The sequence below is a fragment of the Larus michahellis genome, chromosome 4, assembly GCF_964199755.1.
Source record: "Larus michahellis chromosome 4, bLarMic1.1, whole genome shotgun sequence".
Taxonomy (NCBI): Eukaryota; Metazoa; Chordata; class Aves; order Charadriiformes; family Laridae; genus Larus; species Larus michahellis.
The window spans coordinates 11,036,715-11,062,104 of NC_133899.1; the positions used below are offsets into that span (position 1 = coordinate 11,036,715).

Here is a 25,390-nt window from a genome sequence, read left to right on the forward strand (position 1 = left end):
TTATTAAACATAGGCTGGCTTCGTTCCCCTGAGCTTGAAAAAAAAATACAGATTTTTTTTTTATTGTAAGTACGGTGGAAAGATTTTAATGTATAACACCTATATTCTTCTTTAAATGCATAGTCTTGATGAAAATGCATGTTTCCATAAAATGTTCTTATTTAACAGGATGATGAATGGTATGAACAAGCTACAGACGTCCGATCACAATTAAAGTTTTTTGAGCAGTTGGAGCGTTTAGAAAAGCAAAGGAAAGATGAACAAGAGAGGGAAATCTTGCTAAAGGCCGCCAAGGTATCTGCTTTATTCTTTTTTTTTAAACTACTTAACAATTCATAGTCTTCAGACAACTACTTAATTTCTTGAAATCTGTTTCATAAACACATTTTTTTTCTTGTAACAAAAAGAACCTGTTGTTGTGACATGATGCCTTTAATTCATTAAGTCCTGTTATCGTATCGTACCTATGATGACTCCGGACCTGCCTGACTGGACGCTCCAGCGCTTTCAAGATACAGCTCTGAATTTGATGAGTTCTTGGGAATATAGGAGACAATGGCTAACATTTTCAAAATAACTTGGTGAAATAATTTTCACAATTGCCTTTGAAATTTAATAGATGCCAGGGTTTCTGTGCCATTTGAAAGTCATAGCCTATGCTTCTGGTGTTTAAACACAATGCAGTAAATTGTTACTGATTTATTTGAGGTTTTTTACTTTACTGCTTGAGTTTTTTAAGGCTTTTTACTTCTCGAGTTTCTAGACTGTTTTTAAAAAGAAAAATTTTATTCATTTGTTTATTTTAATTTAAATACTATGTGTTCCAGTTGATGTTCTGGTCACCTCTGTATAATTGCATTATTTGATTCGTACCTGGCTTCAGTTAACCAGCAATTCTTCTGGACTTGTTCCTTTATGACTTTAATTTCAAAGACTGACTTTTCATACATTCAATAGAACAAACTAAGACAGTATTCTTTGAAGAGCATACAGGTATAGATAAATCTCCTGTTTATAACTGCAAATTTAATTATATATATTATATCAAACTGCAAATAAGTTTATCCCATAGTTATCTCATTTTCATGGAATTATTGTCTGTTTGGAAGGTATTCTACAGAACAACTCGACGCTCAGTTGTAGCAGCCTCCTGATTTTGTGCCATTAAGGTTCACAAATTGAGAGATTTATTTTTCAAAAAACCTACCCTTGCTCACTTCAGAATTTTTCTTTCTCAATTTGGCTACTTTAATCTGTCTTCACTCTTAATTTATAATTGCTCACATTGTTAAATATTCCACAAATTTCCATGTAACGTATATACTTTTTGAATGTTTAGATGGGAACAGATTAACTGTTTTCATTCTTAATGCTTTTTTTTTAAAATGCATTCTTTAATGATTTTAATACCTTATATAAAGGTACTAAAAAAACCCAAAACCAAACCACAAAGTAGCCATGGAAGAGCAATGCTGGTTTATCAGTATTAATGTTTAGAAAGTGAAGCTGGAGATATTGTCAACCTTTTGGGAGGTGCTTATGCAGTGCTGTGATTTCAGTGTAAATGCCAATTCGGAACTGGACTTGGATTGATAGCCTTGTCCTTTGTGGCTCCCAACTGTTCTGCTCTGATGGATCGATGACCTATTGTAAGACTTACATAGGACAGAGTTTGGCAAAATATGGTCAAATTACAACTTTTTATTCTAAGTAATAGATTGTTCATGGTTTCTTTAGAATCTAGGTTGCGGCTCAAATGCAAGACCACAGCAATAACTGTTGAGGTCTTTGTTCTGAATTCCTACGTACTAATTCTTTACCCAGGATTTAGTTTTTTCTGGTCGTCTTATGAACTTGCCTAGTTGTCTAAGGAGATCTAAGCCTTTGTGGAAAGGATGCAGTACTTGTCATGACATGGTTATTAAAGGGACACAGTTAAAATCTGCCCCAGCTGCCCTGATAACTAGTGCTAAGGATCAGTGGCCATTTTGTGTCTGTCTGTGGCCCGCTGACTGATATTTATGCCTGCAAAATTTCAGTTTCTGCTTTTCTTCCTATAAATGCTTAAATCTAAAAATCTATTTTTTCTTTTATTTGTAACTGTGGATTCTTAATGTGCCTTTTAGATGAACAGAGTGATCTTTGATCTTCCACATGTTTTGACATGTTATTTTGCAACATGTTTTTAAAGTTACTCAGCAGAATAACTTTAGGAAAAGTTTCAGAATTGTTTGCTAGTGGTCTAGTATGGAAGAGTGTAAACAGGTTTAACTTGCACAGTGACAACTCTATTTTAATTATTTACACTTTGGAGCCTTGTTAACATCCAAAGTCCAGGTTTTGACAAAGAATAAGATAATGCAGGAAATGTTTTGGGCATTGGAGTGGATGGTATTAAGTAATCAACAACAAAATAATCATTATGAGGAAAGTTGCTATCAAAGTTAAAAATAATTGTGGAGCTACAAGAGTATCTTTAAAGCAAAACAGCAGTATTATTTGGCTTGTTAAAAGAGAATATTACAAAATCTTACATCCCATGCCTGGGAAATAGTTGGGAAATAGAAACTTCATACCACGGGCTTAGAAGAATAATGACTGATGTTTGCAGTCTGGTGAGATATTTTGGGGGAAGACAAACTTGACAGGAAAGGAAAAATCATAAGGTACGTTATAGTGGCAATGCAACATACAATTTCTTTTTAACTAAAAACCTAAAAATTGAAAACAAGGCTGTACTGTTTCAGGAGCCAGCACCATCTCTTGTACCTCGGGGTCCTCTGCATCGTGTTCCTCAATGTATGCATAGCAGCCTGGGATGTATGGCCCAAAGCAGTTCTCTAATTTACTTCCTAGTAATTCTTTTTATAATAGAAGCGTTTAAAGACATATTGGTCCACAAAACCATGAGATCCAGTCACCGCCTGCTGCAGGAACGGCTCCCGTTTCAAACACCAGGTGCTGTGATGAGTCAGGTACAGGAGCTGCGCAGGGAGAGGCTGCAGCTGCCTTAGGTGCCATTACTTTGGGATTGTCGTCCTGACACATGAATTATTAGTGGCACAATGCGGGGCCATCCTGTATATAAACACATATGTAGAGTGCAGTCTCCTTAAAAGGAAATATTTGGGAGAACCAACTCCTCACCCCCATTCGCTTTCCCAGTGGGGCCCCGCTGGCTGTTCCACGCCGGCAGCAGCAGAGATCTCCTGGTTCTGGCTTCGGTGGCGGGGATGGGGAAGCGCAGGAAGAGCTAAGGAAGGTCTTCAGACTGCAGAAAGGTCAAAAGCCAGACTAAAATCACTTGAGGAATTTACCTTTACGTTTGACATGGTGTCTCTTGTGTGGACCTTCTAAAAAAACCCAAACCTACAAAGCACAGGTCTTTCTACAGTAAAAGACGTGTTCCTTGCTGCTTTCATAGCTAGTTCCAAAACCTGGAAAATGCTGTTTGTGTGTGTCAAATTGAATGAGGTTCTGGTTCTGGGCTGGTAATGCTAATATTTCTGGCAGCAGTAGGAATAGGAGTTTGTAGCTGATATTTTTTTTTGGTTGGTTGGTTTTATTTCTGAATTGTGCTTTCTACAGTAAAGAGGTACAGCTTGGGGTTATCCTTGTTTTCAGAAAAATCAATGAATAATACTTCTATGATGTAATCTATAATAAAGTGGATCATGTTAAAATTACTGTGTTAATTCATCTTCTGCTCAAACTGTCTAAATGCATATTATCAAATTAAATTTGAAAATTAATTTCCAATAGATATGCTATATTAGCCTATTATTTTGAGTGTTCTGTATTAGTAGCACAAGCCTGTCAAGTTTTGGGGTCTTAAATACAACTATCACAGGAGTGAGATCTATTCTGTAAAAAGAATAATTACATATGTAAATGGAAAATTACGTTTAGTGTTGTTTGCAAAGTTAATTAGTGTTTATGGATGATAGTGATTTTTATAGCGCTATAGGCTGAAGGGCTTTTTTACGGGGGAGAGGTTGTTGGAGTTTGGTGATGCAGATTTCCTTACCCAGGCGTCCCGTGATGACTGGAAGGCGCTGCCTCTCGCGCCTGCACTCAGCTCCGTCGTCATGCCAATTTAATCCTCTCCTCTCTGCTGAGGCTACGGTGATGGAACGCAGCTTTCCAGGAGATGAAGCACTCTCTGAGCGGAAAGTTATAACTCACTTCTGATGAGAGGAGAGCAAAGAGGAAATTATTGTGTTGAGATAATTTTCTGAATTTTTAGAAATCTGTTATTTCAATTTTAATAATTTTAAAATAAATCTTTTTTTAGACCTGTACTCTTGCATTCCACCTCACTGTGGTCGTAGCTCTGAATAGGGTTTTACCCTCAGCTATGCTGCTTTTAACTTTCACTTTTTATTAACAAAGCTAATGTGAAAGCAAAGTGTTTCATGTTGCCAATTTAATTTCTTTAATTAAAAGTGAACGTTATAAGCTGGTACAGCCGTGGGTGAAGTTCTAATGTCATCAATGGGGAAAAATAGGTTTAAAATTGAAACTGTTGGCACAGCAGTGGCTCTCAATAGTACAGCACCTGCAGTTGTGACTCTCAACTTTAGGTAATGAAAAAAGATGAATTTGAAGCATTAAAGACTCCCGGTATATGTATTGGGAAGGGGGAGTAGGGCTGTAGGGGCCTTAACTGGGCTCAGATGTTGCTAAACGCAGGAGACGTGTTTAGGAGGAGAGACCCTGTGAGACATTTTCAACACAGGTTTAACAAGCTGAGACTTCCACGTTATTATAGATCTAATAGAAAACTTATTTTGTTAGTGGGACAAAATGTTACAACGGCGCAGCTTTGACGTTACAATTACAACAAAATACTGAATAATGATGATAATGAAGTATGTCAGAGGGACTGTTTGCTCATCTGCATAGACACACAGAATATCCCCCAATTTTAAAAGTAATTGTTGCATATATTTAAGTATTACATGAGTTACAGATCACTTTATAATTTTGAAAATACCGTTGCTTTCTAATTCTATGAAATATAAAATGCCCTTCTGAAAAATGCGCCATTACATGTGTAGTGAGATGTCTGTTTTTGTGGCATTCTTCCTTAACGCAAACAAGGGGAAAAGCTGAGGTTTGGAACATTAGGGAGTTTGGTAACATGTAAATGAAACCCCATATTTCTAATGTGTTTTGAATACACGTTTAACATATGCTGCTTTTCATACTTTGAAAGTCTAATATTTCCGTAGACCTAATGTGATCTATGCAGTTTTCAGATAAATAAGATAGCAAGTCCTCTAACACAAAGCACTTTCATTCTTAACAATTAAAATATCAGGCTGTCTGGTCTAATAAAAGTCGCTTGTGTTTGGGAGAAATGTTAACAAACCTGGTTTGGTGATTACCTTCTCAGTAGGAGACAGCATTTAATGTATTTAAAAGTATGTTATCTGGTTAGGATCAGTCCTAGGTTTCTCTAAATTACTATGGGAAGCTAGCTTGCTTCTAAAGGTGTTTATTTCATCAACATGAAAATATATTACATAAACCCAGTTCACCTTATTTACAGATCTAGACATGAAGAATTGAGAGGGGAAGGGAAAGGATTTGAGCTGGGGGTTCTGTAATGGGTGGGTGTTTCTGAAGCTTTAGATGAAGGAGGTATTGGCAAATTAAAGATTTTGGAAAAACCTGTGTCACCCAATGGGCGAGATACAGCATATTAAGATTTGGATGTTAGAGGGAAAGGAGAAGGGAAAACAAAACAAAAAATAGGAGATGACTTTGAAGAAAAAATTTAAACTGGAATTAAAAAAAACCTTGAAATGCTTAGTCAGTACCTTGACAAAGCTGAGTGTAAAATATTAAAATGATTGATGAGTAAAACTGGTGACATACAGACAAGCACTACAAGAGCTGAGCAGCAGTGAAATTGTTCAAGCTCTTCAGAGGAAGGGAAAGATGTTCACGTGTGGAATGGAGTGGAAAGAGAAGCCAGTGACATTTTTAAAGCTCTGCTAGCCACCTCTGTTAAGCTTGACATTTTCGTTTGCTTATATTTGCTTCAATCTGTGTTGCATTGGCATTGAAGAAGCCTTTTATAATTCATATTAGATCCTAAAGTGAAGAATTAATAAAATGGTCAATGTTTATACTTTAACACATTTTAACCTCTGTATGCCGATGACTTTACTTCTGAAGCTCACTGATGTGCAGCCTGACATGGTAGTCAGCAGGAATGTATTTTAGTCTTAACAATGTGTTTAAATAAAATCTATTAAAATTTGTCTGAATGCAAAAAGAAACAGAAAATGACAGTTAAATTCCTTAATTCTTTTGGTGTTGCTTATACCAGTAATGACACATCCAATATGAAGTTGGAATTCTACTTGTGTGAAACAAGAGCTAACCCGAGCTCTTTGGAAAGGCCATTTGGGGGGTGTTCGAGGAATAACCAGAAACTCTGCGTTATTCTAAATGTAAAAGTAGTTCTACCTTCACCTTCAGTCTGGGTTTGTATCTTTAGCATCACCTGGTATTTTACATCTTTATTACTGAAAAAATTGCTGTATTTACTACCAGTCAGGAGCTGAGTACCTGTTTTCCCCTCTGCAATAACTTTTATTATTTATTTATTGTGAATGAGCTGGAGGCTTACTCGGGTCAGATCATCTGCTTTTTTGCCTGCTTTTGGGGTCTGCTTTTTCAGATTATCCTGAAGTCCATATCAACTTTTATTTGGTCAGTTTCTGGGGGCAAAAAAAAAAAAGCTTTTGAATGTGTTATTTTTGTAATCTGTAGCACTTCCAGAGTTTTTCCTTCGCTTATGGAGTCCAGGAAATTGCAGAGTTACTTTGCATCTAGTGCTTTAATTTTTCTTAACAATATCCCCAAACACAATGTAGATCTGGTATGTTTTCCAGGATTCTGTCACTTTCTTGTAGAACCTTGGTAAGAATATTCGAAGACTCAGCGTGACTCTCCCAGGACACTCCGCTTTCTCCTTGGGCTGAAGTGCTTTTAACTTCTGCTTTGCATTTGGCAAACGATTCATCTTCGTACAGTAGTAGAACAACGCTTTGTATTTCTGTATGGCTTTCACTGCCAGACTCAGAAGGCACTAGAAGTTCATTGTACGTTTATAAATTTATCATCAAAACTCATGAGAGGGCTAAATAGGATTTTCCATACATCTTACTGGAGAAACTGAGGCACACAATGATTGAACTTTCGTTCCAAAATGACAGAGCGAGGACTTCATTCAGCTCAGCTCCTAAATACTTACCCGAGTCCATCTAGAGAAGCAACTCATTGATTGGAGGGTGTGGTTTGTTTATTTATTAACCTAATAGGTATAAATATAATCAAATTCTCGGTAATTGCTGTACTGACCAGAGTCCCAGCTCTCTGGCAGATCCACGTATTTCATGAAATACCTTTTTGTTCTTTAAATGTTAACTAGATCAGATTATCTACATTTTTCTTTTTGTCTGGCCACAGCAGTTAGAAGGAATCTCAGTCTAGGTTAAGTTGGAGTTTCTTGGTTGGCACAACTACAACATGAGAGTCTAATTTGGTCATTAGCTATCTACAGATGTTAATGACTTGTTACTTCACCCCAGACTCTGTCCTGTCAAACTGCCTTTTGTGCTACAGGCACAACATGGCTAGTAGGTGGGGTTGGCAGCTGAAGCCAAAGTGCACATGGGAAGAGTCAAGCATGTCTTCTAAAAATCTCATTGTTGTTTAATTTGGCCATTCTTTGTCATCACTGTGTTTTATATGTGTGATGTATGCAGTTTTCAGATAAATAAGATATGCTAAGTCCTCTAACACAAAGCACTTTCATTCTTAACGATTAAAACATCAGGCTGTCTGGTCTAATAAAAGTAGCTTGTGTTTGGGAGAAATGTTATTAGCTGAAAAAAAATAATCCCAGTTTAAAAAAACAAACAAACAAACCAAACCAAACAAAACACCCAAAAACAAACCAAGGAGGTGAAAGGCTGGAGAATTCAGTGTCATTGGTGCCCCGTCTGCCAAATCATAGTCGAGGCGCTGTCTAGGAATATCAACAATATTACGTGTCCCCTTACCCTTAAAACCTGTCTCCTTTTGGTTTTCTTCATGGATTTTGAACTTCTGAGCAGAGTATGTTATGAAAAATCCAAACAACGGGAAAAAATCTGAGCATATGTAAGTTTGTAAGCTCATATTCTTTCAAGTTTCTGGTCTGTCTTCAACATAGAAAGAGGCAGAGAAAGATAGGTAGGAGAGGGCATAGATACCCTTATTCCTTTAGGAGTTCTGTAAATGGTATCACTTCAGATCTCAAAGAAATACTGAAATAAAACAATTACATCTTTCGGGTATTGGGAACAACAGTTTTCCATGGATGTCGCAAGTTTTATTGCAGCTTCTTCCAACTTTTAGTGCAACCTTTTCTGCACGCTGACCAATCATCCAATTAGAACGTATAATGCATATATTGTCAACCTCTTGAGTTTTGAATTCCATCAATTCGAGTATGGTTATGAGCATAAATAAGAATTTATTAATTTTAGCATGTGGTTGTGAAACAGTCTGTATCTGAAGAAATGTACTGTTCTGGGTTGTTATTGCAATTAAACAGTGATTCTTAGTGGGTTTTTGGAGCTATTGTTCGTGGGTTTGAAGGAAAATACGAAAGTTGCCATTTGGTAATATTTCTCCAGTTTTATAAATTACAACATTATTAGTAGCGCTTGAATGAGTTTAAGTTATGTGTATTTCTGTGCTGTACTCAAAGTAAGCTAATATGGATAGTAACATCTTTATTATGAAGCTCTACTGTTCGGGAGGGTGACTTTATAACTGTTTTCTGCACATTCTCTATGAACAGCTGAATAAAAGCTTAGTTGCAAACAGTAAATTATTTAAAATAAGTGGCGATACGGAATTTAAATTAAAAAGTTCAGAAAATGGAAAGGGTGTCACTTCCGCTCTCGGATGCTTGAATTCATTTGTATTAAATAATTGAAATCTAAACCTGGATGGAAACTTTAGCATTGACAAAAACATGGTATTTTTTTTTTTTTTAATTTAAATCTAGGGTAGATCTTATTTACAACTGAATATTTAACGGTCTTTTGGGTGAGGCCTAGGGGCTTGAAATTGCACTTCTATGAATTTAAGCATCCCATCTTGACACCTTGTATCCTGTTCCCCTTTTTTGCTATTTTTTAACTTACTGCAACAGATGAGGGGTTCTTAAACCATCTGTTAACCTTTTTTCCCCATTTTTTTTAAACATGTAGAGTCGCTCAAGGCAAGAAGACCCAGAGCAAGCTAGACTGAAACAAAAAGCAAAGGAGGTAAGCAGAGCTAGAGATCATTACACTTGACATTTCAAGGCTTGAACATATTAATTTTTTATGCCTTGCTACTTGTATATCGTTAATAAAAATCTGACTAAAAACTTTTTAGGATGTATTTGTTGCTTTGCCTTTGATCTTAATGTTTGCAAACTAATACATTAATACATGTGAAGCCTAAGGAGATTTTATAAGAGAATATTTCCATACATTACATTTTCATTTCCATTTTAGGTAGCTGTAGCTTTTGTTGGGTTGTTGATGACAGCAGCACTAGATTTTGGTGGAAAATTTATGCCTTTGTCTTTTTGTAAAATGTCACTTTCTTAAAACGTGCTACTTAACAATTTTGTTCTGGTAACAGTCTTTCAAGTAATGTAATTGCCAGTCATTTTCTCTACGGTGTGGTTCAGTGGACTATTTACTCATCAGTCTAAATTACAATACTCTAAAATTATCAAATCATTTCAGATGGAAGTTTTGATATGTTATTCTAAGAGTAACAATCTGTGAACTACTGAGTACCTTCATTTGCTGTAAATGAGAGTTGGCTGTCTTTCGCTTAAGGCATCTAATGGCTTAGGATGGGGTTGCAACTTAAATCAACTAGAAAGACTAAAATATCTATCACTTGAACATCATTCCTATTTAACATAAAGAGCAACATCATTTGCAGCAAACTGATGCTGGTTTTTTAGCCAATTTCTTTGGATATATGTAGTAGAAGGTAATAATTGTACATTAGAAGGTAATATATACAGAAAAACGCATATAACAAGTTCTTTTGTATTGACCTGTTCTTCCTGTTTTGTTTACCTGTTGGCAGTATTCTATAATTCCGTTAGCTATACAGATTTTATATATATAACAGTCAAAAAAAAATCCAAGTACATGGTTGAGTTTTATTTGTCTTCTTTTTTCATTATGCGATTATGTAGTAAGACTTGCTGAAATGAGTTCTTGTAAACATTAGACTATGCCTTGGTGTTTCCAGCGTTGGATTTGTCAAGCAAGTCTTCAAATGGAATAGAGTAATCAAGTTACTTGGCAGGAGAAGAGCCAGAATATTAATACTGCTTGAGTTTAGTTTGTAGCCAGTGTATGCAAAGGAAGAATCAGATTTGTGAAAATAACTAATGGCAGGCAAAACTTGCTGTTGAGCTGAGAACTGAAACCACCATGCTGCTGCTGGAAGTGAAAGCAAGCTAGAAATAAATGTGTTTCTTCTTGGCTCAGTATTTGCATTCGTTGACATTCTTTTTTGGTCATTGGAAACTTGAGGAAGCGAAAAATAAACAACGAGGCTAGTGAAAAGACATTTTCTAGTAGTCAGAGTGAAATAGTGGTTGTCTTCATAGGTGCTATAGAAGACTCGCAGTCACTAGTGGTGGGTTTGGTGTAGCTGCAGGAGTACTTCTGCCTTGGCTGAGAATTCGGGTTCTCCTAGAAGCTGTGTTTCTTACCCACTAGAGGGAGTGATGCTGTGCTGACATGGGAATAAAAGAAAGTGTATGAAATGTGTTCCGAGTAATGGTGATAGTGGTATTAGTAGAGAGGGAGCAAATATTTTGGTGGTAACCTAATTAAAAATGCTTAGATCAAACTGGTATGTGATTTTAAAGTAGTGGTGTTCCTGGGTATGATAACATGTTTGAGTAAATGCAGAATGAATACTGGGGTTTCTATTTGAGTGCTGCGCCCTATTCTTTTGTACATTAGCCCTGCCTTTTTTCCCACCCTTCTAATGAAGGTGGATAATTTGCTGGCACCATGCCTCTCTCTGAAGTTGAATTTCATTCAACATATTTGAAACCATAAGAAATATAAGCATGTCTCTGTTTTTAGTAATTAGGCTTCTAAAGCTCTTTCTTCAACTAGTTTAGAGACTTTCACCTAAAATATTCAAATATATTTAATAAAAACATATTCTTTTTGCATTAACTTTTGCAAAGAGGAGCAGGGAAGTGGGACGGCAAGATTTTGGTTTAATATTGTTCTTTTTTGTTTCTGCATTGGATACTGAATATATGCTGATGTCTAAAATTGCATTGGCACTGCCAAAATAAAAAATAACCACTTTTGTAGAATAAAAGGTCAATTAGATAGAGGGTCTTTGGCATGGCTTCGTTATTTGAAATTAAAAGCTTTGAATCAACTCCTACAAAAATGTAAAAATTTCAAAACTTCACTGCCAACTGGGCTACTCTTAAGCGTGCATATGACCCATAACTCAGAGAGAAATTGGATTTCTTCCAGGTTTTGTATAAGCTGATGGATATAATACTGTCAGATTTGATAGCAAGATGGATTTCAAGCTGTGTTTCCCTGTTTTCCGTGTCTTGAGTATTGCCTGAAGACCTTTGTTGCTCAGATATTCTTCTGGCCAGTAGTGAAGTGGCTACTAGGTAGCGGTTTAAAAAGCATAGAGGGCATCCAAGAAAGCCGCGGCATTTTTAGCTTGTGTTACTTGTTTAATGATATGATTGTCAGATAGTTTGTTCTTTCATATCAGCAAAACAACTGATAGTTTCACTATTATGTTCTGGATATGGACAATGTTTCAGTCCGGAACCGTCCTCTTCAAAACGGAGGGTGGTCAATACTGGACCCTGGCTCCCCGCCAGAGAGAAATGGGTGACTGTCTAAACAAATGTAACCAGTATATGAACTCTGCTAAGAGAATATAGCCCGAGATACTTTATGAAGACAAGAGTCAGTGGGAGAAATTGAAATACCAAAAGAGGTAAAGTCTTTAAGAAAGTCTTTTTAAATATTTAAGAAAAAAACTTTACAAAACATTGAAAGAACTCTAGAAAACATTGTCTTGCAATGCAAAATAAAGCTACCAACAGAAGGATAAAGGATGAAGAGGGAAGAAAGAAAACTAACAGAGGGTATTTGTTCCAAAACATTCTCCTTTATGGATGTTTTGGAGTCTTTCATTCCATAACATTCTAGTTTTCTTCCTAATTTAAAAATAAATAAAAAATAGTTTAATTTCTTTCACAGGACTTCTAGCATTAAGAAGTCCCCTTCTTGCTTACTGGTGTCATCAAGAAAATGTACAGAGATCACTATGTCCTTTGAACACATTTAAAAATGCGTTTAAACCCATGAGTTTGGTAAGGTGAAGATTATTTTATATTTTGTTCTGTAACTCCATCGTACTCCATTTATTAGCTAGTCTTCAAACCACTCTGCACATTGTTTAAACCAAACTGGCATAAATCGAGTTTAAATTGTGTTTAAATACTTACCAAAACAAACAGAAGGTCCATCTAGGTGTGGTCTTACTGGCGAGACTGGACCTAACGGGCAGGTTTCATTCTCACCCAGGCTCGCTGTTGTAGTGAAGCTGGCACAAACCCACTCTTCGTTCAGTTTGACTTATTTTGCTTTAGCATTAGCCTGTTTCAAACGCACTTGAGTGAAAGCAGTTGGGAGAGTGTGCCTGGGGGGGGGGGTGTTATTGCTTAAAACTCTCTTTTTACTTTCGCACGTTGAAATTGGTGCAGCTTTTTGTCAGTGGACATTATATGATTGTTTTAATGGTAAACCTGTTTAATAAACTAGTGAAAAATATTTTCCATTGAGACTACGTCAGGGAAAAATGCTGCTCTTCAGCAGTTACTTGTTACATTGGTTTGTAACACAAATTCCAAAATGTTTGACTCTCAGTACAACTTCATGTAAGAAACAGCATCATTTGTGAGCAGCGTCTGCTTCGTGTTGCGTGATTAAAGCTTTTAAAATCAAGTTTTAGAACCGATTTATGTAGTCTGTTGGAAGCATGGAAAGTCACAAATATAAGTTAAAGAAATTATGAGTTCTCTAATTTCCATTAGAAGGGTTCATTAAATAGGACATAAAACAGGCCATATAACTGATGGCAGGAATAGATCAAGATTAGGAATAACTGAATCAACACTTGGTAATTAATAATAGAAATGATTTAAAAGAAAGGCAGGGAAGGTAAGCTTTTAAACGTCCTTTCTGTCACAGTATTTTTGTACATATTCAGTGTCTGTTGGCTAAAAATCTTTTCATTTAAAAGTCAAGATGCTGAGTTTGATCCTGAAAGATTAACTTAGTTAAAATCTCTGTGTCATCACCAACCGAGAATATTGCATAATAATAAAACCTTAAACCAGACACCATAAATGTCTGGGCAGGTGTCCAGGACCTAGATGTGTTTAGATAACACTCAATTGAATCTGCTCTCAGGTGTACTCGCTAACCACGCAAGCAAAGTCTCAGACCTGTTGATGTTCATAAGAGAAGCCTTACCTGTTTCAAGGGAAGACAGGAAACAGCCCTTTATGTACTTTGGTGGGACAAAGTCCTTTATCCATCTTTCTAGGGTGTGCTGCAGTCCTTTTGTGGTGGTCTGTATATACGGGGGGTTGCTGTCGTGACTGTTCAGACTCTAAATAATTTCTTGTCACCACGTTACTATTTATTTATCAACTCAGTAGGAGTAGTTTCTTTTAAAATATTTAAATAATAGTTTACTGCAGTTACCCCTGTTTTCATTAGGCATTACTGAAAATGAAAAGCAAATGAAAAGGATTTTGGTTTGTTTGGTAAGTTCATTTATTCACCTTTTTAGCAAAACCAAAGTCCTTAAAGATTGTACTAGTAATGCAGTATTTCTCGTGATGAGAAATCTAAAGAAGTTTTCTATTTTATCACGCCTGACATAAAAATATTGATTCAAATGCAACAATCTTCTCTTAAAAAGGTTTCTAAAACATTCCACTGAGAAATGGAGCACTTGAACAGAAATAAGTTTAAATTAAATTTCCACTTAGCTCTGTAACCCGTCGGAGGGTCAGATGGTGGAAGGAGGGCAAAGCTGGGAATATGATACCCGAAGCAATGGTAGTGCAACATTTAGGCAATAATGATTCCTCAGAACTGAGTTGTTTCATAAACAGTTTTCCGCATCAGGTTACCAACGCTATTGCTGTGATGCAGAAGGAATGCAAGAATTTTTGTCAATACATGTAGGAGGTTAGATAGCAGAGTCACTTTGTTTATGCTCTCACTTTACCACAGCTGTATTGTTTGTACCCAGAAAAATGCTTCAGCAAAATGCTTTGACTGCTCGGGTACTGTCTAAGCACATGCAACAATGCCATGGATTTGGCTTTAGAGTACAAGATTTTCCTGAAATTATAAAGTTGTTGCAGTGACTTCAAATGTTAGTATTAAAGTTGTGTCTCAGAGAGAAGTGGTCCTGGCTGTTATCAGTCAAAATACTTTCATGAAAATCCTGTGGCATAATCAAGCTTACTGCTTTTATGTTAACTGTCTTTTTTTTTTTTCCTTTTTGAGTCGATATTACTGTAGATGTACAGATGTATTATGATAACAGTGACAAATTCTGATAACTGGAGTTGATTATGAACTCCTGGGAAGGACAGAGGAGGAATGGTATTGCATTTGCGTACACAAATACTGCTGCTGAAGAAACAAGATGATCTATAACCAGTAATACATTAATTGCATATGAATCTTGCTGTGTAAATCCTCAAACCTTCATATTAGCTTAAAGACAGTGGGTTTTGCTGAAAAATTTTCTGTGTTTCCAAGGGTGAGGTATTACCCTGCCATAAATTCTCCAAGTCCTGGAGAACTTCAGGCAATAGTAGTCTTCGTGTTCGGCAGAACTTTTTGCCTGTCTCTGTGTAACATGGAAGACCACAACGCTTCCCACCAGTTCCCTACGTGTAGAGCAGAAGGGACGGCAGTTGCTTGGCTGAAGCGTGGTGTTACCCTGCTGTACACAGGCAGAAAACTGGGTAATTGACAGAGAAGTGCCAGGGGATCAAAGGAATGGCCATAATATTTTCCAACTGAGTCAAACTGTTTTATTCCTGCTTAGGTAAAATGTATATTAATTAGAGTTGAGTCAAGGGCTAGGTTTTTTTTGGTCTTTTCTCTAACCCAAGCTTGACCCAAGATTACCTCATTAGTCTAGCAGAAATCTAAATTAAATCCAATCCTGTCCAACATAATAATTTCCTCCTACAAAATCCTGCTGGTGGAATTCCATAGTGATGCATGATTTTAGTGTACGTACACTGCTGAGCTCTTGTTTAGTTACATGAATGCTTATTTTTTATGACTGATTATAACTGTTGTTTTTAGCATTCTAAAAGCAGATGCTGTTTTGCTGATACATAAGCGAAATACATGGCCTTTCTTAAGTAGCAAACTATTTTTATACTTGCTAGATCTTTATAATATAAAGTAAGAACACTCTTTTGTGTTTGTTTATACTTGCTATCTAGAAAACAAATTCTTAGAACTTCATTTAGTCCCACTGCAGTGACATGCAAATTGAGTATGTTGTGTGGGAAGGATCATTAGTATGGGATCGACGTGTTGTGTCACCTCACGAAGACCTGTGTCAGAGTTGTGAGACTGCGTGGGGGGTGTTCACAAGCACAGATGAACAAGGCTGCTTTTCTGAATCTCACCAAAATACTCCAGCAGGAACTTTCTCTTGTAAAATTAATTCTCTGAAGGTGGTGTCTGAGTTTTCCACTGCAGGGGAGTAACAGCAGAATTTTCTGCCCTTTAGATCCCCTGCAGTTTTCCTTCCATGTCTGTAGGAGTAACCAGTGCTCCTGCCTTTGGGTCTCGAGGCACTGCTAAACAGCTGGAGAGTGGCAGCCCGTTTTTCTAGTCACTTTTGGGTGCCCAGACACCAGAGCTCAGTGAAGAGATGAGAGAACTGTTTTCTTCCACCTCTGGGGTGTGAGATTTGTGATGAGGATAGTTTGGCTTCGCTGAGTATTGATGACTGCATCCAGCAGCTCTGCGAGAGGCAGTGAGAAATGCATACAGGGGTACTTCCTTTTTCAGAAGTTTTTCTTTTTTTTAATTCTTTGTGTATATCTAAATATATACATGTATAGATATATATATATATCAGCTCAATTTCTGCAAGGAAGATGCCAAGACTGAATTTCCAGTTCTCCTTTGTTGCTCTGGCACAGTCAAAAAAAAAGGCGGGGGGGGGGAAGAGAGATACTTTGATTTGTAGCAGGCTGTGAACGTGGAAGAATCACATAACTGCTTTATCTGAACACTGCAACAGATTGACTTCCAAATAATAGCGCTTTAGACTTTAGAATATGATCACCTATTTAATAAGTAGAGGGCAGCAAATGTCAGCTGTGTCTGCTTGTCAGAAACTGAGCAGGTTGCGTGGACAACAATCTAAATTATTATTTAGATGTTTTGATCCCTCAGTCAAGCCTGCCCTACAATCTAGACGCCTGCAAGGAGAGGTCAAGGTGTACTTAGGCTGCAGCCCGTGGGGCGAGTTTTCCCCTATGCTCTGTATGCACATCGGTTTCTTACTCCAGAATAAAGCCAAGCGAGGGCTGCGGCGCTGCCGCCGAGTGAGCGTGTTCGTAAGCCCTGCTTGGCAGCCTGGCAGCGCCCGGGGCGGCACACAGCTGCCAGCTTTCATCTGCCCCCAGCTCCTCCGGGCGCTCCGCCTCACATGATGGATCCTCAGGGGGCTGAGAGGCACCTACTCCATCTCCTGCTCCTCTGCCTGCTCCGTCTGGGCGCTGCACGTCGCAGCGGGCAGCTGCCCGGCAGCCATCCGCCGACAGACCCGCACACAGCTCTGCCCGCCGTCCGGGGGGGGTTAGCATCTCCTGTCCTCCTGTGAAAGGCGTACATTTCATACGACATTCCCTGAAATCTCTGATCTCTTTCTAGCCTGGGAGTGGGAGATGAAAGAGTTCATGGGAGCAGAGTTAAAGCTAAACTTGGAACCATAGTAGTAACATTTTAAAAAGAGTCATTTAAAACTGCCTTGCCAGCACATTTTTGAGAGAGTTGATATATTTGCTTGCAATACTTCTGTGTATCTCCAAGTAATTTATAAGATACACAAGACATTAATTTTCACAGCTCTCTTGAAGGATATGTTATTTAGCAGATTGTAAAGTCGGGTACAAAGAAATAACCTGATTCTGCAAATCTGCTTTGTAAAGGCATGCTGTAATTTTCCTGCAAGGTTTGTCAGCATCCTCTGTCTGTCTGTGCTGGGATGTGACAATTTCTGTTTATTTACTTACCTGTGTGTATATTTATTGTGGAGCAATGTGCACATTGGCTTTGTCATTTTCAGGTAGTTTACTGTGGTAGACTTTTAAGGCATGTTTAATACAGTTAGCAGTAGGGTAAAAAGTGTCAGTTTTGACTTAGTAAACACTAACCATTTCTGTCTGGAGGTAGGTTATATGCATACTCCTTTCCTAAACTACAAGCCAGGTATAGAGGTCATGAAAGGTGCGTCACCATCTATTTCCTATTTTTAGTTTAGTTTTGTCATTAAAAATACCTTTGTGTCAGCCTGTGAAAGAGTCTCCATCATCTTGGTTGAATAACGCTCAACATACCCCCAAAAAGTAATTCCCCTTTAGTAACAGTAATTTTTAAAATAAATAAAATGTGTTATTGCCATGCACAGTGTAAACAGGATGGTTGTTTTTCCCTCAAGTATGTGTTTACTAAAGGTAGATGTGATTATCTCTAAAATGTAAATGCTTGAAAGGTGTTACTGTATTTTTAACATTATTAGCCAGTTGAGTAATGACTTTTGTTTTCATTTAGCGTTGAAAATTGTTGCTGAATTGGTGGTTAACGTCTAGTTTTCCATGGAAATGGTCAGAAGATTTTTCTGGAATGCGGAAGTATGTTGTAAATTTGTGCTGAGGTGTCCCCGATCCCGTAAGACTGCTCTCTCACTGTCTGTGGGACTGAGGTGAAGTGAGAACCAGTATGACGCAATTCCAGCCCGTAGGTGTACTGGCTCTGCACAGCCACGCGGGAATTGAACTAAGCGAGCCCAGGTACAGACTAGGCTTCCTCTACGTTTCCATGTCCTTCCCCTTCCCAACTGCTCAGTCTGCTTACATTCAGAAGAGACATTTATATTCTTGGAACAGAAATGACACCGGGTAGATTTCTGAAGGTCTCTCTTAATCTTCGTTTTTGCTACACTATCAGGTTTTTAAAGGCATTTTCACCCTATATGCCCAAAAGTCATAGTCACGTGTCAAGGTGCATGAAAATCTATTCATTTCCCAAAAAGTAAGAATAAGTAAAAAAAAAATAATAAATGTATTCTGGAAGAAGTGCTGATATCTGGCAAACATGGCAGGCAGGTCAAGTGAGCTTTAGGAAGGTGTTAATTATTCAAAACGGGAAATTACACTGAACAGAAAAACTGAACTTGGGTGTTAATTGTGTACAGAAAGACGGGAGGGAGGGAGAATGTTCACTTTATAGGAAACAACAGAAGTGAGATTGGTGAGAACAGAGCACATTTTTATGAGAAATTAGGATAATTTTGTCTATTTATTTTCAAAATCGATGTTTGAATTCTGGAAAAGTTTGATATATGTTTTCATAAGGAGCCCTTAGTCTTAAGGCAGCCCAGCACTTTGTGTCTCCGAGTGCATCTGCCAGCCCTGCAGAAGCGCGAGTAGCTGCCCAGGACAGGGTACCTGTAGAATATAGAGGGTAGCTGCTGTGTCTCACTATGACAGGCAACAATTAAGAAGGTTATTGAATATACATTACTGCTTCACCATATGTACTTTCAGCTTCCTATTTTGAGGAAGAGTAAATTCAGTATTCAACCAAATTGTTCTCTATTTTAATAATGGTATGTCATTAGCAGTTTCCATTTTTCCTTCTTAAGCAGTATGTTGAGGGAATCCATTGTTTACTTGGGTGTGTCAGAAAATATAAATACAGGATGATTTTTTTTTTACCCCTCTAAGAATATAAATTGTTTGCATCTTTTAGCTATTTTACCTCTTTAATGACCTCAGTGACCACAAGATAGACTGATAGAGCTTGCATGGAAAACATCTAAAGGACATGCAGCTGCACTAGTTGGCCCTATAAACTTCTCTAATTTAGTCTCAAGCTAAAAACTTGTACCTTATTTTAGGCTGCAGAAGTTGAGCAATGGCCTGGGTTATACTAGAGATGCCACTTCTCCAAGGAGAACGGTAACTTCAGGTCATGAGAGACTCCGGCCCAATTTTCTGAGGCCAGTTGTTAATCCCAGTGTTGTCAAGGTTTAATCTCAGTAATTTACAGAGATATAATATACTTCACTATTGAGCTCAGCTTCTGTGTGTGTTGCGTGCAGTCACGGTGCTGGGGTTTCAGTAACGTGTGATAGCGTTCTGCTCTGTATTTTTTGATGGTTTGGATATAGAGCAATTATACTGCATATTTAAATATCTTGTACGTTATGTTATCTAAAATGCATATGTTTCTTAAATTTAGTGATTTGTGCTCCCGTGAACATTACAATATATGATGATTACTGTGATCTGCTCAGCTGTACAAAAGGAAAAAAAAAATCCGTAAGTGTACATCTCATAAATATCCTCAGGTAATTTTAACTGAGGCATTAAAAATAATTCCTGAGTAAAAAATGCTCATCTGTCCATCTATCTATGTGGAGAGATTATTTCGGGTTAGTACTGAAATTTGGAAAAAAAAAAAAACCAAAAACCAACCCTAAATGTGCCGGAGAAGGAAATGTCTGCCTTAGCAGCATGCCAACATTGGGGAGTGCTGAGAATGTGGCGGACAGTGTGGCAAATATGAGAATCATCTGACTGGTTTGCCTCGGGGATTTTTATTTTTGCCCTGTTTGCCTCTTAGTGCATTTTTGTTCCTGTCACTTTTTAAATGGGGATTCCTCATATTTAAAATATTGGGAATTGAATTCTTCTCTGTCACCCATTGTAACTCTGGAGTAGCTCCACTGGCATCAGTAGCAGGATTCAAACCAAACAGAATTTGTCCCTCTGGTATTAGGTACGATCTGATATCAAAACATCTCCTGGAGACAATTATGATTTATTGTTATCAGCTACACTTAACATTTTTACTTAAATGCAAAATATTTTTGTAATTTTGTATATAAAATAATCTATGTTTACATATACCATTTATTTGAAAATCAACTAAAAATTTTGGGATTTTAATTTCTGGTTCTGAATATTTAGCATGTATTTCCGATCTCCTCACTTTGCTTTTTGTTATTTAAGGTGCAAAGAAGAATGTAAAGCTTTTTAATGCACTGAATCTGTTTTCTTGTTGCAGCAGTTTCACATTTAATTACGGCTGTCTTTGATAATAAATTGTGTGCCAGAGTTTGTAATATATTTTATAAAGCGAAGTCCTTTGGTGAGTTGGTTACTGAAACAATAAGCGTTTGTGACAGGTTGTTTGCTGAATCCTTCCTCTGTGCATATGGCAGATCATAGTTCAGTTGTTAGCGGATTATCCGTTGTGCCTTGATGTTAATAGAGGACACTTTGCGCCCGTGTTTAAAGCTGTCCTGCACTGTCCTAGGAACGGTTCCGCTGGGTGGGATCTAGGAGGAATTAGGGGGAGTTCACATGTACTAAGAAGGGAAAAAATGAAGACAGCAAACAGCTTGTAGTGATTTTAGCTTCCTGCTCGTCATCTCTCATGGTATTTATTAGGAATTTTTCCACTGAACTTAAAACTGCTTTGAAACAGTTAATCAGTTCTGTAATAAAACATCATTAAATATTCTTCAAATTTATAGCTAAAAAAGAACCTTTAAAGGCGTGTAGAACCATTATTACTTAGGGGCCAGTATTTTAATCCCATATTTTTTTCACTGGACTGGTCAGAAAAGTGAGCTTTTTTTAAGACATCAGTATTTTCAACATCGACTTTAGAACATAAGGAAATTTTAGACAATTAGAAGAGGAAAGTCAGAAATACTTGTTTTCAAGATTGTGAGGAAGAGGAAGCTGTAATGAGGGGATAATCTGTAGCTTTCCTCGCTTATTAAAATGTGCCAACGAATAGAGAGCAAAGAATATACTGGATTTTTCCTGTGAAGAATTGGATTCTGCTGTTGGTGACACACATTTTAGACTTCTAATATTTTGAAGGATCATTAAGATCTAAATCAAAGGTTCAATTTGCAATAAATTGAAAATGAATTAAACCCCCATGTGCTGTTTTGGAGATGATGGGGAGAGTATTTTTGGGAAAAGCAGAATGAAGAGTGAAAGATTAAAAATATTTTACTTGAAAAGATGAATGTAAAGGAGGTACTTTTTAGATCATCTCATTTCCTTTTTAATGCAAATCTGAGTCTTTGATTATTCACTTTTATTATTTATTTATTTATCTATCCTTACAGAAAAGTTAGAAATTATTACATATTGGGAATGTAGGTGTTTTTATAATGCAATAATAATAGTGCAACTATTGCACTCCCTTCATTTGTTGGTGAAAAAGGATTTCAAGAAAAAATAATTTTTAATAGAATTAATTAAGGGATTCTTAAAGTGCTAAGCTTAATGTAACTGCAGTTCTTTAAAGCAGAAAAACAAATAATGCCCCGTAAGCAGATGCTCATTCATGTAGGAGAGCTACTCTTTGATTTTGGAGAGGTGGTGTGACTTGCAGTTGGAAACCTTGATTTATTGTGTTGTTATTTATATCTGCAATAAATGAGGAATAAGCATAAAACCTGAAAAGGGAAATTAGGTATTATGCTAGTTCTCTTTCTTTTTGTGTTTTATTTACATGAAATATACTTTTTTTTTTTAATGGTGTGTTGCTGTGCCTTTGTTGACCATATCTGTACGCCAGGTCTGTCTGCTTGTTTCCATTGGCTTGTCATGTTCACTAATTAGGGAACTGCTGCATGATTCACCTTGTTAATTAGAGGGACTTGCACACAAAGGCCCTTCGGGCAGTGCGAAAGAAGAGCCTAGCACTAGTGCCCTGAGAAAGCTACAGCCTGTGAAGTAATTCTTCTCATCTACCTTCTATTTTTTATTTGAAATGAATAAATCATTGAGATTTTCCTTGTGGAGTGAGAATGCAAGAATTCACATCTTTGTAAGATGTAAATTATATGTGATCAATAGAAGCGGATGACTACTGTATTGTACTTACAAGATTCCCTAATTTACTACTTGTCAGTGTATGAAAAATTGCTTGAAATATTTTGTCCCCACACTGTGGTATGTTGTTCCCTTGATCTGCAGGAGAAATGAGCAGTAGAGGTTTTCCTGTGGTTAAATCTAAAATAGAAAAGATGTAGATTATTTAAATTTTGAGCTTGTTTTGCATCCCCAGTGGAACTTCCATTTTGCAAGTGAACCCCCAGTACTACCCCCACAACTTTTCAGGGGGAGAAGAAGGTGGGTGTCTGGCTATTTTTATTCCCGATATTGCTCTGCCTCAAATCTCGCTTTTTGAAGAGTAGCATACTCGCTATATTGTGTATTCTTTAGTTGAGTATAGTTTCAGAATAAATTAAAATTGTTTTTGTCATGTCACTTAGACTTGATCAAACCACAATCCAGACTGCAAAAAAAGGGATGTTGCGTTAAAAGTGCACAACCAGTCTCTACCCTACACATTTCCCATCTGTTTATGACACTTCAGAAATTAACTTCAATGCCATTCTCTCTAACTATTTGATTAAAATTACTTATTACAGCCAAATGATTTTTAGTACATTGCTACATTTGCCTCATTTCCTCAAATGAGGCCGGCAGTTTCAAGATGCAGATTTCTCATAAGGATGGTAGAGGACTGGTATCAAAATCTGGGCATTTTCTTTTGGAATAATCTAGTTAATAAAGCCTCTTACCAGAATTTCTCATTAACTAGTATTTTAAACGCACTTAAAATTTCTGCTATTCTGAAGTTTTGTGTTAATGGCACATAGGCGGAAAAATTTTACCAAAAAATAGAAATATTTATTTTGAAAAAATAGGGAAGATGCTTCAGGCTGACTTGAGATTTTATGGTATGTGACATACTGTCGTTCTTCACTTCCACAAAGCTGAGATATTTCTGTGTACCTCAGTCTTCACTTGATTCCCTTGATATACTAACCAAGAACATACTTCCCTGTGGTTTCGGTACGGTTCTGGTGTAAAGGTTCTTAATTATTTCAGATTTCAAGTCTGTGCCTGAGATAGAATAGCGATAAAAGTACCAAAAGCCTGTGCTCTGCTGTCGAAATTCATGACTCGTGGAGAAGATTAAATTCTTGATCAGAGTCTCACAGTACTAATACAAAGTTGTAGCGGCCACGGCGAGTTTCCACTATCCAAGTAGCTGTTGTATTACTCGGATACAATGAAAGATTCTTTAAAGGGTATTTCCAACAATGTTTATTTCAGGCACGCTTTACCATCTGAAAAACAGAGCAGCTGATTCATAGAATCACAGAACAGTGTGGGCTGGAAGGGACCTTAAAGCCCACCAAGTGCCACCCCCTGCCCTGGGCAGGGACACCTCCCACCAGACCAGGTTGCTCCAAGCCCCGTCCAACCTGGCCTTGAACACCTCCAGGGATGGGGCAGCCACAGCTTCTCTGGGCAACCTGGGCCAGGGGCTCACTGCCCTCACAGCAAAGAATTTCTTCCTCATATCTAATCTAAATCTCCTCTCTTTTAGTTTAAAACCGTTCCCCCTTGTCCTGTCGCTCCACTCCCTGATAGAGTCCCTCCCCATCCTTCCTGTAGGCCCCCTTTAGGTACTGGAAGGTCGCTATAAGGTCTGCCTGGAGCCTTCTCTTCTCCAGGCTGAACAACCCCAGCTCTCTCAGCCTGTCTTCATCAGAGAGGTGCTTCAGCCCTCTGAGCATCTTCTTGGCCTCCTCTGGATCCGCCCCAACAGGTCCATGTCCTTCCTTCATGTTCTAGTCCAGCCTTTGCCCCTGTGTTAGGAGGCCAGCATGGCCTCTGGGAATTATGGCCTGCCCTCCAGTGACAAGCACGGGGAGCTGATGGAAAGCTTAGTTGCGAGGCTCACCTGGCCCTCGTATTTTCCAGCACATGATTTCACATAAGCATATTGCCTCACTTCTCTTTGTTGAGTTAGCTCCTGTTATCCCCGTGTTTCTGGCAGACCTCCCTAACTAAAGCCACAAGCTCAACAAGTTTGCTGCTCTTTGTAACTCTTGTCTGGAACTCTGGACACAACTGTTTTTCGTACTGGTTTTCACTCTATTTTCTATTCCCTCATCTTCATTAAAGCACCTGTTTCGGAGCCCTCACACAGTGCCTTGCTTCAAGGGAAAAGGAGAGTATCCTGGAAATCTTGGGAGGATAGTAAACTCCCACTTAGATTAACACAGGGCCTGGGAAAAGATCTTAACCAGTCGTTCTTGACAGTGCCCCAGGAGTGACGACTTTTTTCTGTCACGCCTGGATTCAGGAGCCTGTGAGTGAGCCATCAGGCTTTTGGCTGATATTCTTATCAGTCATCTTTATACTGTATGAGCATGTCTCATTTCCTTTGAAGAAGAGTTTGAGAAGATTTGTAACTGTCCGTTGTTGTGTTGCTCCAAAATAAAATTAAGACTGATAATAAAAAAAATAAAATAACAGATCTTCTTGGGGAAATTCCTTCAGAGCTTTTTCTGATCTTACTACAATTAAGTTGCCGGCTCTAGTAATCGTGATCCTGCCAGTTGTCTGTGCCTCAGAAGGTCTTTGCTCAAATGATCTGGTTTTGGCTCAGCAAATCTACCAAGCACCATTATGGGATCTAACAAATATCAGGGCTTACCATAGGGGTGTCTCCAGCTTAGTACAGAAGAGCTGGAACTGGTGCAACTGGAGAGAAGTTGTGTGAGGAACAGTATAACCAAAAGCAGACAAAATGTGCTGGGGCTCCAGCAGCTGGTTTTTTGAGGGATGAAGAAATGTAATGATTAAGGCTACTGGAAGGACAAAAAACATTGTTGTAGAAGTCTTTCAGAGGAATTTGAGGGATATCTTTCTGACAAAAAGTAATTATTATACATTGTATATTATAGATAGGAATATGTAGCTTAAGAGATGGCTGGAGAGTTGCAGAAATAAATGGGTTTAAGTTAAACTAAAATAGTGCACTGTATCTGGGAAATCAAAACGGCAACCAACCAAGAATATAACAAATTAACAAAAGAGTTCATAGATAGCCATAAAGAGCATTAG

At 37.8% G+C, this 25,390-nt stretch overlaps 1 protein-coding gene across 2 annotated transcripts in view; it reads left to right on the forward strand.

The window, feature by feature from the left end:
* The window catches only part of LOC141741851 (transcription initiation factor TFIID subunit 4-like), a 141,984-nt gene that overhangs the window by 64,213 nt on the left and 52,381 nt on the right, over positions 1 to 25,390 (forward strand). For both annotated transcript variants that reach the window (XM_074582940.1, XM_074582941.1), the window contains exons 12-13: positions 169 to 294; positions 9,282 to 9,338. In XM_074582940.1, the coding sequence (XP_074439041.1) occupies positions 169 to 294; positions 9,282 to 9,338 (183 nt within the window). The remainder of the gene's footprint in view (positions 1 to 168; positions 295 to 9,281; positions 9,339 to 25,390) is intronic.